The sequence below is a fragment of the Osmerus eperlanus genome, chromosome 7 (assembly GCF_963692335.1).
Source record: "Osmerus eperlanus chromosome 7, fOsmEpe2.1, whole genome shotgun sequence".
NCBI classification, from domain to species: Eukaryota; Metazoa; Chordata; class Actinopteri; order Osmeriformes; family Osmeridae; genus Osmerus; species Osmerus eperlanus.
The window spans coordinates 19,622,618-19,639,185 of NC_085024.1; the positions used below are offsets into that span (position 1 = coordinate 19,622,618).

General features: G+C 44.3%; 2 protein-coding genes across 2 annotated transcripts; one reads left to right on the forward strand and one right to left on the reverse strand.

Moving 5' to 3' along the window:
• The first annotated feature begins 641 nt into the window (after positions 1-641).
• On the forward strand, positions 642-4,594 carry tomm40 (translocase of outer mitochondrial membrane 40 homolog (yeast)). Its single transcript, XM_062465646.1, has 9 exons — positions 642-792; positions 1,289-1,506; positions 1,945-2,012; positions 2,156-2,350; positions 2,515-2,620; positions 2,756-2,878; positions 3,538-3,614; positions 3,785-3,887; positions 4,144-4,594. The coding sequence occupies exons 2-9, from the start codon at positions 1,290-1,292 to the stop codon at positions 4,281-4,283; spliced, it is 1,029 nt and encodes a 342-aa protein (XP_062321630.1). The 5' UTR covers positions 642-792; position 1,289; the 3' UTR covers positions 4,284-4,594.
• A 3,568-nt stretch (positions 4,595-8,162) lies between these two features.
• On the reverse strand, positions 8,163-16,560 carry LOC134023474 (probable ATP-dependent RNA helicase ddx6). Its single transcript, XM_062465630.1, has 13 exons — positions 16,408-16,560; positions 14,693-15,640; positions 14,456-14,519; positions 14,261-14,365; positions 13,975-14,104; positions 13,088-13,234; positions 12,727-12,821; positions 12,391-12,513; positions 11,617-11,745; positions 10,795-10,975; positions 10,603-10,704; positions 10,176-10,390; positions 8,163-9,841 (listed from the first exon to the last, which is right to left on the reverse strand). Exons 2-12 carry the CDS (start codon positions 14,866-14,868, stop codon positions 10,179-10,181), a joined length of 1,464 nt encoding a protein of 487 aa, XP_062321614.1. The 5' UTR covers positions 14,869-15,640; positions 16,408-16,560; the 3' UTR covers positions 8,163-9,841; positions 10,176-10,178.
• Positions 16,561-16,568: the final 8 nt, after the last annotated feature.

Below are 16,568 nucleotides of genomic sequence, written 5' to 3' on the forward strand. Positions count from 1 at the left end.
GAAGGTAACAAGAAAAAAAAGTTTTGAAAAAAGCTTTTTTGTGTTGTGTGTGAAAAAAGTTTTCGAGAGGTTGAAAAAATATTTCTGAAAAAAAGTTCCAAAAAAGAAAACGTTTTTAAAAGGTTCAAAAATATTTGTGAAGAAAACATAAAATAATTACGTTTACAAAAACAATAAACTTTTTTGTTTCGTGTTGTGTGTGAAAAAAAGTTTACAAAAAAATAATAGTTTCTAAAGGTTGAAAAAAGTTGTTTTGAAAAATAATTATTCGAAAGGTTGAAAAAATATTTGTGATTTTATTTATTTATTTTTACTTTTAAACATGAGTATCTGTGCTTGGATGAAGGATGTGTGTACTTTTGCCATCTCTACTTATGATAAAAACATGGTCTTTCGAGTCAAATATTTCCAAGGAGCTAAACCCTTAAAGGGGTACGCCTATCTGTTCATCAAACCTGATTTAAATATTTTCCCTGGTGAAACAACAAAGTTCAAAGTTTGGGAATTAACCTCTTTTTTTTTTACGGAGATAAAGCTAAACAAACTTAAAAGGGTTTAGGGTTACCCTTGAGTTATCTCAACTGGGGTTTGAATGAAACGACTGATGAGTTGTGTCAGGGCGTAACCTAGTTAGAGCTTTATCGCTTCGCCAGTCATAGAGGAGTTTGGATATACAGTAGCCAATCCACAGGTTAGTTTGGAAGAGTGGGTAGGTCCCATTGTCAGTACCGGAGGTGGTCTTTGAATTTCACTGGACGGTGTCAAATTTCCCTCGGACTCGTAACACTCAGCGTGAGTAGTTTTTGCATAGGTAACCAGTTAATGTGTTGAACGGGAAATTAAAGCACAGTAGAAACAACAACCTTTCACATCTTAATCTGACGAGTTGTTGAATCTGTAACGTGACGGGCGTCAAAGGTTAACCAACCCGCCAGTCCAATAGCTGGCTAATTAGCTACCCAGGCTAGATTAGCTAGCTAGGCAGCTACTGAGATAGCTTTGGAAGTTGTACAGTAACTAGCTAGCTAGCTACCAACTCGTGTTGTCTATCTAGCTAGCAAGCAATGATTGCTAGCTTGGCCTAGGTCATGTACACCTTCTGACCTACATATTAAGTAGGATAACTAGAGCTATCTAGCTAGGTACTGTACTAACAATTGACAATTTACAACGTGCAGGAAGCCACTCGCTTAGCTAGCTATAAACTACATTCGAGCTTTCTTTTACGTGCTTTGACCCACCCCCACATCGTGTTTTTTCTCTATTTGCCTGTCATATCATGTTTCAGTATGGGCAGTGTGTTGGCTGCCAGCTCCCCCAGCCCGGCCCTTGTTCCGGGTGGTGCTGGACAGGGGGGGGCAGGTTTGGTGACAGTCCCTCCAGGGTTCAGCATGCCACCGGTCTCACCCATCACTCCGTCCTCTGCTTCTGGCCAGCCAACAGAAGAAACAGAGCCTCCCCTCCCCAACCCTGGAACTTACGAGGAATGCCATCGCAAATGCAAAGGTGTGAATCATCAGACTGTGTCATTCATATGCGAATTGTTGACCAGTGCACTGACATAAGAGCGTCTAGCTGGTCTAAGATAGAAACTCGCCACAACTGTTACAACATAATTATAAAAAATATTGTAAAACTATAATTGTTTATCACTTGTTGTGTTTAAAGTCTGTTTCAATACTGTCAACCTTTACAACACTTCTTTGCCACCTGACATCAAACTAGGGATATAGGCAGTTTGGAAAGGAATGCCCTTTATTGTGGACTTGAAGCTATAATCATCTTCTCCTAGCCCTAGCTGCCAAAATATATATGATTGTGTTATATTGAGCCTTGTCAGCCTGCATATTGTTAAATTTAACAAACTGTTTATCTTTTACATTTTACATTGTATAGTGCTTTTAGAACTAACATAGCCTATGTTATGTTACACTTTCATTTCAGAGGTATTCCCAGTGCAGATGGAGGGGGTGCGTCTAGTGGTCAACAAGGGTCTGAGTAACCACTTCCAGGTTAGTTACGGTCTCAAGATAAACCCTTCTCCCCCACAGCATCCCAGTTCTTCAACACCCTGCATAACCTACAACAGTTCTATTTCCTATCGCTGAGCTGTGGTCTGTATGAACGTATGTTGTGTGTGTGTGTCTTCACAAAGGTCAGCCATACAATCAACCTCAGTACCCTTGGCGAGTCTGGCTACAGGTTTGGTGCCACATACGTAGGCAGCAAGCAGATCGGACCTGCGGAGTCCTTCCCTGTCATGGTGGGAGACATGGACAACACGGGCAGTCTGAACGCCCAGATCATCCACCAGCTCACCACTGGAGTGAGATCCAAAATAGCCATCCAGGTAAGAGGCGATGGAGGGTGTGGTATTATTAGTTCTGTTGACAGTTAAAAGGCATCATAATTCCGTATTCTGACAGGTATTTGTCAGTTGCAAAGATGCAGATGCTGCTCTGATACAATTTGCCTGAAGTTGTTATTTTTGTACACCTTTTGTCTTGTTTGTAGACTCAACAGCACAAGTTTGTGAATTGGCAATGCGACATGGAGTATCGCGGAGAAGACTTCACCTCGGCCGTAACCCTTGGCAACCCGGATGTCCTTGTTGGCTCGGGTATGCTCATGTCCACGTCCAAATAAACAAGATTGAGGATCGAAACAGGATTCACCTCTTGTACACTCATCATTGCTTCAACACTTATTGTATTCATTTATTTTTATGTTTATGTTTATTTTCTGGGTTATTCAGGTATTCTGGTTGCTCACTACCTCCAGTCCCTCACGCCAGCACTGGCTCTGGGAGGTGAGCTGGTCTACCACAGGAGACCTGGGGAGGAGGGGGCCGTCACCTCCCTCGTGGGCAGGTACACCGGTGAGTCCCAGGCGCCCGCTGTCCTCCCTCACCAGCGCTCCCCACGCGCCCGCTGTCCTCCCTCACCAGCGCTCCCCACACGCCCACTGTCCTCCCTCACCAGCGCTCCCCACACGCCCACTGTCCTACCTCACCAGCGCTCCCCACACGCCCACTGTCCTACCTCACCAGCGCTCCCCACGCGCCCACTGTCCTCCCTCACCAGCGCTCCCCACACGCCCACTGTCCTACCTCACCAGCGCTCCCCACACGCCCACTGTCCTCCCTCACCAGCGCTCCCCACACGCCCACTGTCCTACCTCACCAGCGCTCCCCACGCGCCCACTGTCCTACCTCACCAGCGCTCCCCACGCGCCCACTGTCCTACCTCACCAGCGCTCCCCACGCGCCCGCTGTCCTCCCTCACCAGCGCTCCCCACACGCCCGCTGTCCTCCCTCACCAGCGCTCCCCACGCGCCCGCTGTCCTCCCTCACCAGCGCTCCCCACACGCCCGCTGTCCTCCCTCACCAGCGCTCCCCACGCGCCCGCTGTCCTCCCTCACCAGCGCTCCCCACACGCTCGCTGTCCTCCCTCACCAGCGCTCCCAAGGTTTTCAATCCGGGCCTGTTTACCACAGGGTGCAACGCATAGCTACAGTCATTCATTTGCTTGGTTTCAGGAAACAACTACGTAGCGACGTTGACCCTGGGAGGAGCTGGCGCCCACGCCACGTACTACCACAAAGCCAACGACCAGGTGACTCCTCCACAGCTCCACTTTCTTTTGACCATGTTGGGATTGCTGTGTAGTTACCACAAAACCAGGTCGCTATCCAAAATAGTTATGTTTAAACAACTTTTTTCCCCCTCACTTGACTAACACCCCCCCCCCCCCCCCCCCCCCCCCCCACACACACACACACACAGCTGCAGGTCGGGGTGGAGTTTGAAGCGAGCACACGTACGCAGGAGACCAGCGCATCGTTTGGCTACCAGTTGGACCTCCAGAAAGCGAATCTACAGTTTAAAGGTAGAGTACTTGTGTTTGAACACGTTTAGTTAAAATGTCAAATAGATTCAAAGCACACATCTACTAAGAGTCATAAAGTGGTTAGTGCCAAGGAACAGTCTGCAGTTTACAAGACACACTGAAATGTTATAGTGAACTATGGTGATCTTTACACACACACACAATATACATAATCTGCAGAGGTTTTGTGCCAAAATATTTTGTAGGGGTGGCTAGTACTATCAGCAGTGTATCAAGCACCCTTTCCTCCCCGCAGGCACAGTAGACAGTAACTGGGTGGTGGGGGCCACCTTGGAAAAGAAGCTCGTTCCCCTGCCCCTCTCCCTGGCACTGGGCGCCTTCCTCAACCATCGCAAGAACAAGTTCCAGTGTGGCTTTAACGTCACCATCGGCTAGACCGCAGACCACCCCCCCCCCCTCCCCTTTTAGCCACCTCTCCCGACATCCGCTTGGACCGGCGGTGAGACAGAGGTAGTGACGTTCAACAGATTCAGAGACTCTCCAAAACTGTGATTTGTGGGGTAGACGGAGAGAGGAGTCTAGCCTACATGCCGTAGCAGTGTCTTTCCCTCATGGTGTGGGAGACCCAGTGACTAGAGAGCATCATGAGATGCATGTGCTCATAATATCTATCAAGTGGTTAGACTAATATATATGGTGAAGTGTATGTTTAATGACAAATAAATGTGAATACTTTTGTATCTTTTGACTGTTGAGGTTGTCGATCGCACAAGGTTCTCGGTTTCCATGCTACTTTTCGGAGTAGGAATAAGGAGAAAGCAAATTGTGATGATTCAATATTAAGATGGATTTGACCTTCAGGATAATTTAGGAAATGTCAGTTAATTTTCCGATTTCTTCTGTAGGATCACATTCAGTTTGAGTGTCTGTCTTTATGGTCTGGTTTGATCAGCCCCTCTCTATGCTTTTCTTAACCCTTGTTATCTTCGGGTCATTCTGACCCATTAGTCATTGTGACCCACTGTCGTATTGCAACAACTTTACCGCATACAAAAACAAAGTGAGGAATTTTCTTTTAACCGTCGGGCTGTCTCAGACCCCCCACAATGCAAAGGTTAAAAGAAAATACTATTAATTTGTTTTTGTATTGGGTAAAAACAACAATGGTTCGTTGTGAACCTTTGGGTCATGTGACCCGAAGGCAGCACAAGGGTTAATCCAGATATTTGTTTAAGTAACTTTTTTTAGTACTTAACCTAAAAGGGGTTACCCTCATTCAGATGAATTTGGTAAACAAGGCTGTTTGGCAGCATTGACAAAACTTAAGTTGAGCATTATTGATGGATGCAAATAGACCCCAGGGCACCACAACAGATAAACAGTATTATCTATAGCGGCCTATCAACCCTGGTCCTCGGGGTCCCCCTGCCCTCCATGTTTGGATATTTCCCAGCTACCACACACCTGGGGGGTGTTCCATCAACGTCGATTAAGGAAAAGCTAGACTTATCTCGCCAAGTCTCACTTACTTTAGCGAGAGTTCCGTTCCATTAAGGTGGCTTATTTTAGTTCTAGCTACGTAACCAAGGTAACTTATACTTCGGAACTAGCCTGATCCGTGTCAGGCTAAAAGTCAAGCTAAACTAAAATGTGTTGCAAATAATATCAAACAGGCGGAAACAAAATCTCAAAAGACAGTTCCGTCGAGTAAATTCCTGCGCGCAAACCACTTTAGTCCGTGTTCGGAAACGTAAATTCAGACTTTTTGAAGTGCAGACATTAATGATTTAGCTACATGTTTACTTCATCTCCAAAAAATATATTAATTTAAATAAACAAGTTAAGAAATAATGTCACTTTTGTATTCAAAAGCCATTGGTTAATTGACATACAATAAGGACTTAGAAACTAAGCAGAGCGTCTAGACAAGTTACAATCAATTATGGCGTATCCGTTCTTTGACAACCCTGTGGTGGATGAAGGTGCTCAGATTATACAAAGAGCGTTTATCCCACCAGCCCCAAGGGTCTTCAGAGACAGAAGTAATGGTTCCCTGACCAGTATCTGTGGAAGAAGTATAGGTTCAGCAGGCCCAGCATAGTTTATCTAGATAAATGTAATTGTCATTCTTAAAAAAAAAAAATACATAAATATATATATGAAATAACACTTTAGCAACTCTTAAGGATGGCAATGAACACATAAGAGCAGCCTACCATCCTTTGTAAAAAGTAATAGAAAGGAGAGTAGACTATAATAGTAGAAAGGAGGGTAGTAGACTGCAGTCTATGTAGGTAGGCCTAGACTATGTAGTCTGCTGGAATCACACACAAGGAAGCAAACCCACTGTAGCCAAGCCTTGACACTGTTCAGTCTGTCTGCATCTGTCTATGTCTTTGCATGTAGGACATTCTTGAACGGGCAACTATGCCAGGAAATATGAAGGGTATACCTTGCTCCAAAGCAGTATCTGAATATTATCATCAGTTTTTCAGGTAATCTTGAAACACAAAGAATCAATGAGGACTTTTTATTCAATTGTATAAAGTATTTTCATTGTTTAAAGTAGCCTATATGTTGACAAGCCTGTATATTACCTCTCCTCTGGCTTCCCCAATATTATAGGTGCAATATACTGTCCCCATGGGTGTATCCAGGCCCATTGGAAGACTCAGGGGGTGACTGCCTGGTGCCCCCATGGTTGAAAGTGTTTCTAAAATGCCCAGAGTGGCAAAAATTAGACCAAGTGCCCTACTGTCTGCCATTCACATTGTGAAATATGCTTGAGTGCACAGGATGCCCCATGCAATAAATGACAGTGTGCCCTCTATAAATGTAAAAAAAGTTCCTTTATAGTATAGAACATGTGATGCAGTACCCTATAAGGTGCCCTTACAATGGCCTAAATTGGACTGTTCCCATGCCCTTACTTCCAATGGAAAAAGGTGCTGTTATGAAGTGCCCTTTATGCTGCCCCTACATGACAGTGTCCCAAATGTTGCCCTTTCCAAAGAAGACAGTTAGATTCTGTGCCAAACAGTCTCCCCTAATGTTCCCATTAGGGCATGCTTTCCCAAAGTGAGGCTGTGACAACACTTGGCACAGCCACAGTCTGTCACTGTCCAAGCCCCCTCTGGATCTGTGGAGGCAGACTATGTTAATTGGAAATACTCGTAATATAATAATGATAGTCATGCTGAGCAATTTTAAATGACTGTTCTGCCAAACAAAGTGTGCAGTTTGGGTCACCTTCTGATCTAAAAAGTCAGTGCTGGATCTGTGCAATACTAGTCATTTCAGTGAATCCCCATTTAAGTCATGGTTATCTTTCCCTTTTATCTTAAAGCTCAGCATTTAGCCTATCAGTTAATAAATGCGTGTGGTACAGTTATTTTGAAGTAATTTATTAATTTTGTTCAAGATGTGAAGACAAAAACATTATTAGCCCGCATCAAGTGCAATTAACCATGGCCTTCTTCAGTGTTTTGAATGTTATCCTATTTTCAATTGCTGCCACGTTCTTTTTGGGGCTATTATTCTCAATCTCCTGTTGAGAATATCGACCATAGGCTAGCCTGTCAGAACGGTTTCAGACAGCTCATCAAATTACGCTAATTATCAGTAGGCCTAAATGCATATATATATGTTAAGTAGATTTGGTAGGTCTACCATTTACGCATTTTAACGGTCGTAATGGTTTGAAAAGTTGTCTCCCTTGCCATGTTAATTGCGGCAACATTGCCCTTTTTGGAGACAAAAAACCTCAAAAAATCAATTTACGCTGCTGAAACAACACACCTCTGCTGCTTTACGCTATACCTTTTGCGACATAACTACTCTTTTCGACGATCGCCTGATCTGGGCTGCACAGTCTAAGTTTATTGAGGTCTAGTTTGAATTAGCGTTGCCTGTTAGTGGAACGGAACGTTAGTGGAACGGCTTGAGGCTTAAGTCTAAGTTGACGTTTACCCAAGTGAGACTTATTCGTGTTAGCGCGACTTGCGTTAGCGACGTTGATGGAACACCCCCCTGATTCAAATGAAAGGTTGTTATCAATTTCAGCAGAAGCCCAAGGACCCATTCATTTGAATCAGGTGTGTTGATTCAAATGAATGAAAACATGCAGGAGGGTCCCTGAGGACCAGGGTTTAGGAAGGCTGATCTACAGTAAAGCCACACACACAGCTACTAATAACATTGCAAAGGCAATGGTTGCAGAGGTGTTGTTTACACTGTAGATTAGATGCAAGAAGAATACAACTCACTAGTTACATTAAAGATGGGTTAAAAACTAGCTACATATACCAAAAAGTCTGTAGTGGAGAAAAGATTTTATTTTATTTTTGAGGCACTGGCATTCATATACTTTCAGAAAAAGGAAACTTTTTATCAAATTAGATTGCTTGACAGAATATCAATGGTTCACCTCCGCTGACATGACAAAGTGACAGGTCCTTGAAACAGAGTCAGACACATACGGCTCACAGGGTCCATCAGGCTTCAAACACACTGGATTTCACTGACGACAGGAAAGGTTATGGATTCGGTGATAATGCTGGTTAACTGTCCCACCACAAACCTTTGGAGCACAAAAGTAAAAAAAAAAAAAAAAAGACCAAATATCGTCCTCTCGCCGTTTCGTGCGATACTTCGGTTGTGTCGTTATCTTCAATGTCAAGACCACAAAACTCAGTATTGTTGAGACCAGATTGGAAAACATATCACATTGGTCTTTCTGCTGGTTGACACAATGCTGCAGACTGGCTTCCGACAACTCAAAGACAGTATACTAACATTTCATTTGGCGCTTTAAAACCATGGGGAGGTAAAACTGTGATACTATGAAATAAGTGACTTTCATTTGCCAAATTAAAACTTTCCTCTGGCGGTGGAAACTGCGGATATAACTTCCTTCAACATAATCCTTGTCAGAAAACACCAAGTTTGCGCAACGAGTCTCAGGTTCTCCTTTTGTTTCACCAGACAGTGATAACCTGGCTGTGACTCACATTGCTGGAAGTTTTGTGGGCATCTAATTACTTGCTGCTTCCTTGAGCCACAGGGTCGGTACAGGTTTTTTAGAAGACAACAAAAGACTGGAAGGCAAACAAACACGTGAACAGGAAAGCAGATTTACTGTCTGGAGGAGTGAGTAGAGGCTAGATTAAGGCACTTGAGGGAACGGGAGGAAGAGTGAGGTCCAGCTGAGGGGGAGGGGGGCAGGTTTCAACGCCAGGTCTACTGCACATCTAAAAGGAACGCTTGCCCATTGTGATCAAGGCCCCTCGTGACTCGTCAGGTTCTACCAGTCAAGTTGTCATCTGATCTGCTGCCCCGAAGTCTGTCTGTACCACTTTGTGCTTAACGGAGGCATAAAGTACAAAACATTTAAACTGATCAACGCGCATAATTGGATGTACGCCCCTTTGAAAACTAGGTGAACCACACATGGATGAGTCCTACACACGTAAACCCCTTTTTAAAGACGACATATTTACAGGTCTACTCGGAAAGCTGTCCTTTCGTGTGGTTCTCTGGCCTTCCTTGAAGCACCAAGATGGCTTTCCTCAGACAGTCAAAGCGGCTCATTTTGGTTCCTGGAATAATCCATATATTTCAGCTTTGGTTTCTGTTTCTCTTCTCATCCACCTGCTCATAGAAGCTCTAGGAAGAACCTGACCAGTAGCACAAGCCTCTCTCAACCCAGCAGAGCATTATCCACACCATCCTGTGATGTGAGCAGTATGGCTGTAACCTTACAGAGCTGGACAGCTGGCACGTTGGGCGTTAACACATTGGTTTAACTAGACAAGCTGGAAAACTGCCCGTCGTAAATCGGCCACTGCTGTAAACTAAAAACTTTCGATAAAAAAGAAAACTGACAGATTTGGGTGTGCTTTGATTACTTAAATGGAGGACAAAAAAGGAGAATTGGTCCAAATATTGCTGATTGTGCAGCAGAGGATGTGATGAATGCCAGATGCCTCTTTCTCCTGAAAGGGGAAACAGGCTTATTAGGAAGAAATACTGTGAGACCAAATCTTTGTTTGTTTAGAAACCTAGAGAAACACACAAACTTGAGAACTTTGGCTTTTTAGTAACTACCCATTGAAATGAGCACCCCCAGCTTCTAAATGTGTTGATTGTGGTAAAGAGAAACTCCCTAACTTTAGGACACTGGGAGAGGAGGGAGAATATATATATATATATCTAAACATAGCTTTAGAGGACCCTGTAGGCTCCATAATTTTCTCCATTATTGGTACCAGCAAACCACACCACCAGAATTCAGAGAACAGCCAACAACTGCTGCCCCAGGTCTCTCACCGTTCAGGCTGCACTGAGCTCCCTGCGTCGGTCGCTGCCTGCCTCCAGCTCCGCGTCCGGGTCCACAGAGTGGAACTCGGCCACGTACAGGCTCTTGTCGATGCTGCCGGGGATGGGCTTGATGTCGGTCACCAGCTGGTCCTCGATGGACTTCAGGTTGAAGCGATCCTCCGAGGTGATCAGGTTGATGGCCAAGCCAAGGTGACCAAACCTCCCTGGAAACAGGTATGGACAGGTAAAGTGATTAAATTGAGTTAAATTGAACAACAACAACAACAAAAAAAAATGCTACCAATATGTACAGGTTGTTTTTCATTAGTTCCTTGTTGTGAAATGCCAAAATAGCCATGATCAGCTGTTGTGGACCCTTCCTGATTTTCCTTCAGGGCAGGACTGTGAAGGGGTGGTTAGGATTGAGAACACTCACCAGATCTGCCAATGCGATGCAGGTAGGTCTCTGCATTCTTCGGGAAGTCAAAGTTGATAACCACGTTCACAGCTTGGATGTCGATTCCTCTGGTGAACAGATCTGAACACGGACAAACGCAAGCATCGGTCAGTCAGACGGACGAGAGGCGTATCACTACGTCAAACTGAGCGGTCCCACCCCCTTGTGTACCTGTGCAGACCAGGTTCCTACACAGTCCGTTCCTGAAGTCGTGGAACACGCGGTTCCTGTACTCCTGCATCATCTTGGCGTGGATATAGAAGCAGGAGTAGCCCAGCTGGGTGATCTTCTTGGCCAGCAGCTCCACCCTCTGGGTGGAGTTACAGAAGATGATTGACTGGTTGATCTGGAGCTGGTGAATTTAGGATGAGTAGAAAAGGCCATTAGACAAAACACTATAAAAAGGCATTTAGGTGTACAGCACCTATCTCACTTGACCCAAAGGTTCATAACGAACCATCGTTGTGTTTACCCAATACAAAAACAAATAAAAATAATTTTATTTTAACCTTTGAAATATGGGGGGTCTGAGACAGCCCAACGGTTAAAAGAAAATGCTTCACTTTGTTTTTGTATGCGGTAAAGTTGACGCAATACGACGGTGGGTCACAATGACTGATGGGTCAGAATGACCCGGAGATAACACAAGGGTTAAACACTTGAAGGTAGGAGCTCTGATACAGAATCTCACCGAGCACGCCCACAAATGTTTTTTTATGAAACGATCTAGCTCTCTACATAGAAGCTTTCAGCGTACCAAGCTTGATTCTAGGGGTTGAAAGCCACTACTTAAAGCAGTAGGGGTGGGAATCTTTTGGTACCTCACGATTCGATTCTTGGGGTCACAATTCGATTTTAAATCGATTCACAATTTTTCAAAGATTAAAAAAACTAAACATAAAGATAAATCCATTTTGAAATTTGTGAATCGATGTGAATCGATTCCCCACCCCTATCAAACAGCATTCCTCAAACCATGGAGCCATCACTCACCCTGGAGAAGAGGGTGTTGAGGCAGTGGACCTTCTGCCTCTCAGTCACGTACGCATAGTACTGAGTGATGCCCTTTAGAGTCAGCTCCTCCATCAGGTTGATCTCGTAAGGCTTCTGCAGGTGTTTGGCCTGAAGGAGAGGGGGAGGAAATCAACACGCGACTTACATCCCAGTGTTTCTCCTACCATTACATTAGGGGGGCGCACCGCCGCCCCAACGGCACCCCCCGGAAGGTCAAGTAAATTTTGTTGGAAAAAATAAAATCTATATATATATTTTTTTAATATAGCACCAGATCACAAAATAAGTAATTTAAGGTTACCTTTCCTATAAAACAGGTCTATACCCTTCTTTTATTAAACAAACTAAATGGCCTTATGTTATTTATCTTATTTACACAACGGTATGTCATTTCTGTCTCTACCCCACCCGCCACCACCCTCCCCCAAAGCAGTAAACCTAGGGGAAACACTGCATCCAATTCAATAGAACGTCAATTCCAATTTACATTTAGTCATTTAGCAGACGCTCTTATCCAGAGCGACTTACAGTAAGAACAGGGACATTCCCCCCGAGGCAAGTAGGGTGAAGTGCTTTGCCCAAGGACACAACATTTTTCACGGCCCGGAATTGAACCGGCAACCTTCTGATTGGTAGCCCGATTCCCTAACCGCTCAGCCATCTGACTCCCATTTTGGAAAATGGGTAATCGTTTCCTCTCCCTTGTGGACCCCCCCCCCCCCCCCCCCCATTCTCAATCATCGAGGGGCTCACCATGAACTTCTGCACACTCATGGGGAAAGTGGCAGAGTACAGCAGAATCTGCCGGTTCTTGGCTAGGAAGCTGATGATGTCCTCGATCAAGACCACAAAGTCCTGAGACAGCAGCTTGTCCGCCTGGAGAAGGAGAGAAGGGGGGAGGAGAGCGTGAGACTGGGTGTATTGGTGTGAGAAAGATAAAGACTAGCAGTGCGGTGTTTATACACTGAGCATATGAGTACAAGGCATCTCCAACAGTTTAATAATAAAATGTTGTTTCTTAGAAGTGTCACTTCTAATCAGAAGACTTCTTCTCTTCAAAAATTGACATGAGAAACATCTCAAATTCACCTCATCCATGACCATCATCTGGACTTTATCCACCTTGGCTACGCCCTTCTTTATCAGGTCCAGGATCCTGCCTGGTGTGGCAATTACCACGTGAACTGAAGAGGGTGGGAGAGGGGGGTGGGGGCAGTGAGAACATAGATCTACACATTGGACAGTTGCATAATGATGTAATATAGGCTAAATGTATACAGTACAGCAACAGAACAGCACTAGTTTAAAAAGAAAAACTACCAGTTAATGCATTTCCCTCTTGACCATCTAAGATCAATGGATCAAAGCAACATCAATACGGATACTTTGCCAATGAGAGACAGCCTGTCAGCCTTTACACCCCCCCCCCCCCCCGACCAGCGTTGCGTACCTATCTCGTCCAGACGCATGATGTCGTCCCTCAGGTTGGTGCCTCCTGTCGTAGCCATGACCTTCACCCCACCCAGGTGCTTGCTCACTTGGATGCTGATCTGGCTCACCTGCAGGGCCAGCTCTCTTGTGGGCACCATCACCATGGCTGGAGGGGGGGAAGCAGGTTGTAGGGGAAAGGAAAAGAAAAAGGGTCTTGAATTCAGATAAGGACTACATAGCAACATTTCACAAATGATCAACGTGCTTAAGCTGTAATGTAAACTTTCTAATTAGTTTAGAGTCAGGTGGTTGAGCGGTGAGGGAGTCGGGCTAGTAATCTGAAGGTTGCCAGTTCGATTCCTGGCCATGCCAAATGACGTTGTGTCCTTGGGCAAGGCACTTCACCCTACTTGCCTCGGGGGAGAATGTCCCTGTACTTACTGTAAGTCGCTCTGGATAAGAGCGTCTGCTAAATGACTAAATGTAAACTTTCTAATCAAACACACAGCAGTGTCCTGCTGGTGGCAGACATCCATCACAGCAGAGTGTGTGTGGGCGTCTTCCGAGTCTGTGCCAGTGGAGGCAGCCATATGTCAGGGAGAAACTGTGTCCCGTCGAGCGTACTGGAACAGACGACTGCCCACACACTGAACGTGTGCTAGAAACGGTAGGACCGCATTCAAACACAAGCTTCTTCAAAATAACAAATTGAAGACCAGATCGCACACGACCGACAATCAAAACATCACGTACTTGTAAAGCTAGAGCTCTTGCGGCAGCCAAGTGACTCACGAGAGAGAGTAAAAAATAAATCCCGCATAGCTCAAACTCAGACATATTTGAAAGTACTTTCTACAGGCGAAAAACAAGGAGGCTGAACTCGGTGGCAGAACACGAGGCCTTCACCTTGTATGTGGTCCTTCTTAAGGTCTATCCTCTCCAGGAGGGGGATGAGGTAGGCTCCGCTCTTCCCTGTGCCATTCTTGGCCCGGGCAAGGATGTCCCTGCCTGACAGAGCTATAGGGATGCTCTCCTCCTGAGACACACACATTTAGACTGGGTTAGATACTGACACCATCATAGATATATTTTTGAGTCCCCAGGATGCAAGGCTATGGGCTTCAACAGTTAAAATATCTCAGAAAATAACTGTGGGGAGGGTATTTCAAAGCAAAAAGGACAGGAGGGCTACCTGTATAGGAGAGGGCTTTTCCCATCCCATCTCAAAGATCCCCATAAGCAGCTCCCGCTTCAGGCAGTAGTCCTCAAACTCGTTCCCTTTGGTCGATGTCACATCCTGGGAGAGGAGAGAGGTTAAAGGTTAAAGGGAACATTATAAAATGGGTTCGACTGGGATCCCTAAAGGCCATGCTGTCAGATGACTTACTGAGGTTCTTAATCTGGTATCTTTTGGAGGGAGCTGCAGGCACTTCTTCCAGTCATCACCGAACCTGGTCAGGATTCAGATGGACGCTAATGTGAGTCTTCAGTACAACTGACAACCCTAACAACATCTGTTAAAATGAGTGCTTGGGAAATACCAGAAACAATGACTCAATTTTATTCCTAAAGAAGCAACAAGTCAGAAGTGAAAGGCTTTGAGGAGCCATTTGTTGCAGCTCACCTTATGCCCCCACTACCCTGGGTAATGCTGCCTCCTTTCGGAGGGACACCTGGTAGCTGGGCAACAGCCAGGGGTCCTGACTGTAGACCAGTTGCTTTGGCCTGTCCTCTCATCTGCCCGTTTGGCTTGTTCAGTGCCATTATGGATGCAGGGTTCTCCATTCTTGCTGTAGCCATGGCGTTACGAGATTTAGCTTGAGTCCTCTTATCTCTACCAGTATAAAGCTAAATTTGTTTTTATTTGTATTTATCTTTCCTGTGTTTTCTTAAATCTTTTTAGGAAGTTGGCTCAAATGCCCACGTAGAATAAAAACCGAAGAACTAAAAATCTTTGTTTCTAGCTTCTCGAATCAAAGAATCTACGTGTACACAGCTTAACGTGCAGATCTCTTGAAAAATAGAGTCCGACGTAAGATCCCTGTCTATATACAAGACAACTCTCCAAAAATGGGAGAAATTAGTATTTATATGAATAAATAGATCATATATCAGTTCAAAACAATTCTGCGTTGGTTCGCTTTCTTCCAAAAGTCAACTGGCTGGCTTTGCAGCTTTTTATTGTTTGTTTTTTATTTTTTTTATATTCCTTTTATTTGTAGTATTAGGCTTTTCCCGTCTTCTAAACAGGTGAGCTTTGTTTCTGTTTCTGTATGTTCACAGATGTCGTTCTGACTGTCCAAGTGGATATCTGTTTTTTGACATTCATATAAACCCGTTGCAAAATGTGGTCCTCCTGGCCAATCACATGGACTATTACTATGATTTAATATTTTCTGTCTCTTTCAACTTGGTATGTCGCTAATGCTCATAAATTGGTTCCTGGCATAGACAAAAATACAGGAATAGTTTGGCTTATGTTTTCTTCAGTGAGTTTTCAATGTTTGCTCTGCAATTGTCGTCACTCGACTCGTATGGCTTCTATTGTAGATGTAGTTGCTCGACAAACGACCTGTCAGAATGCACCAGAACAACATACCATTAGGAAACAATGCATAGGAACAAATCGTGCATTACGGAAATATCTTGAAAAAAATACCAGAGATGTGCCAGGTCACATGTCAACAGGCAGCTATATAATAATTTTGGCTTGTTACCGCTCCCATATGGCGTGTAAAACACCAGTTGCGTAGGCTTGCCAACAACAGAAGCTTGAGCTAATATTAGCTTGATAGCCATCTTAATTGTGCTAGCAAAGTTAACAATAGCTATGTAGCTAGTAGTCTAGGTAGTGCTATTTAAGTTAGCTATGAAGATTAAATTTAGCTTTTTAGCTAGAAACCATGTAAGGTGGTATTCTCGTTACTCTAGTGTACCGACTGGCAAGCTCGTTAAGGACGGCATGTAAATCATCCTCGGGCTTTTTCACCATTACATTAGCCACCACCTGGCTTTGATTGCTAGCTAGTTTAGCTAATCTAAACACATTGAGGCAACCAAACCTAAATAGATAGCTGGCCAATTACTTTCTTTTGTCAACATAGCTAGCTAACTATAGTCTAACAGTGAAAACATTCAGACGCTTTACCAGAGTTAATCAACTCAACAGCATAGAACCAGATATCTTCCCTGAGAAGTTTCAAGTTTTAGTCAGCGTGCTAGCTTAGGGTTAGCTAGCTAGTTAGCGTGGTGACGTTGGAATCAATAAGCTATAGCTAGCTACGTTTAAGACAAAGTTAAATAGACTTGTAGTCCAATTCATTCAAAAAAAATGTTTACCTTTATGTACATTCATTTAAAGTCTCCTCTTTTTGACTTGGTTGGTAAAAGCAGATATTTGTAGTTTGCTTTACTTTGTTTCTCTAGATATTCACCGACTTCACACTCTTTTGTCTTCTCTCTCAGAAATTGACGACAATTCAACATGGCCGCGCGCTCGT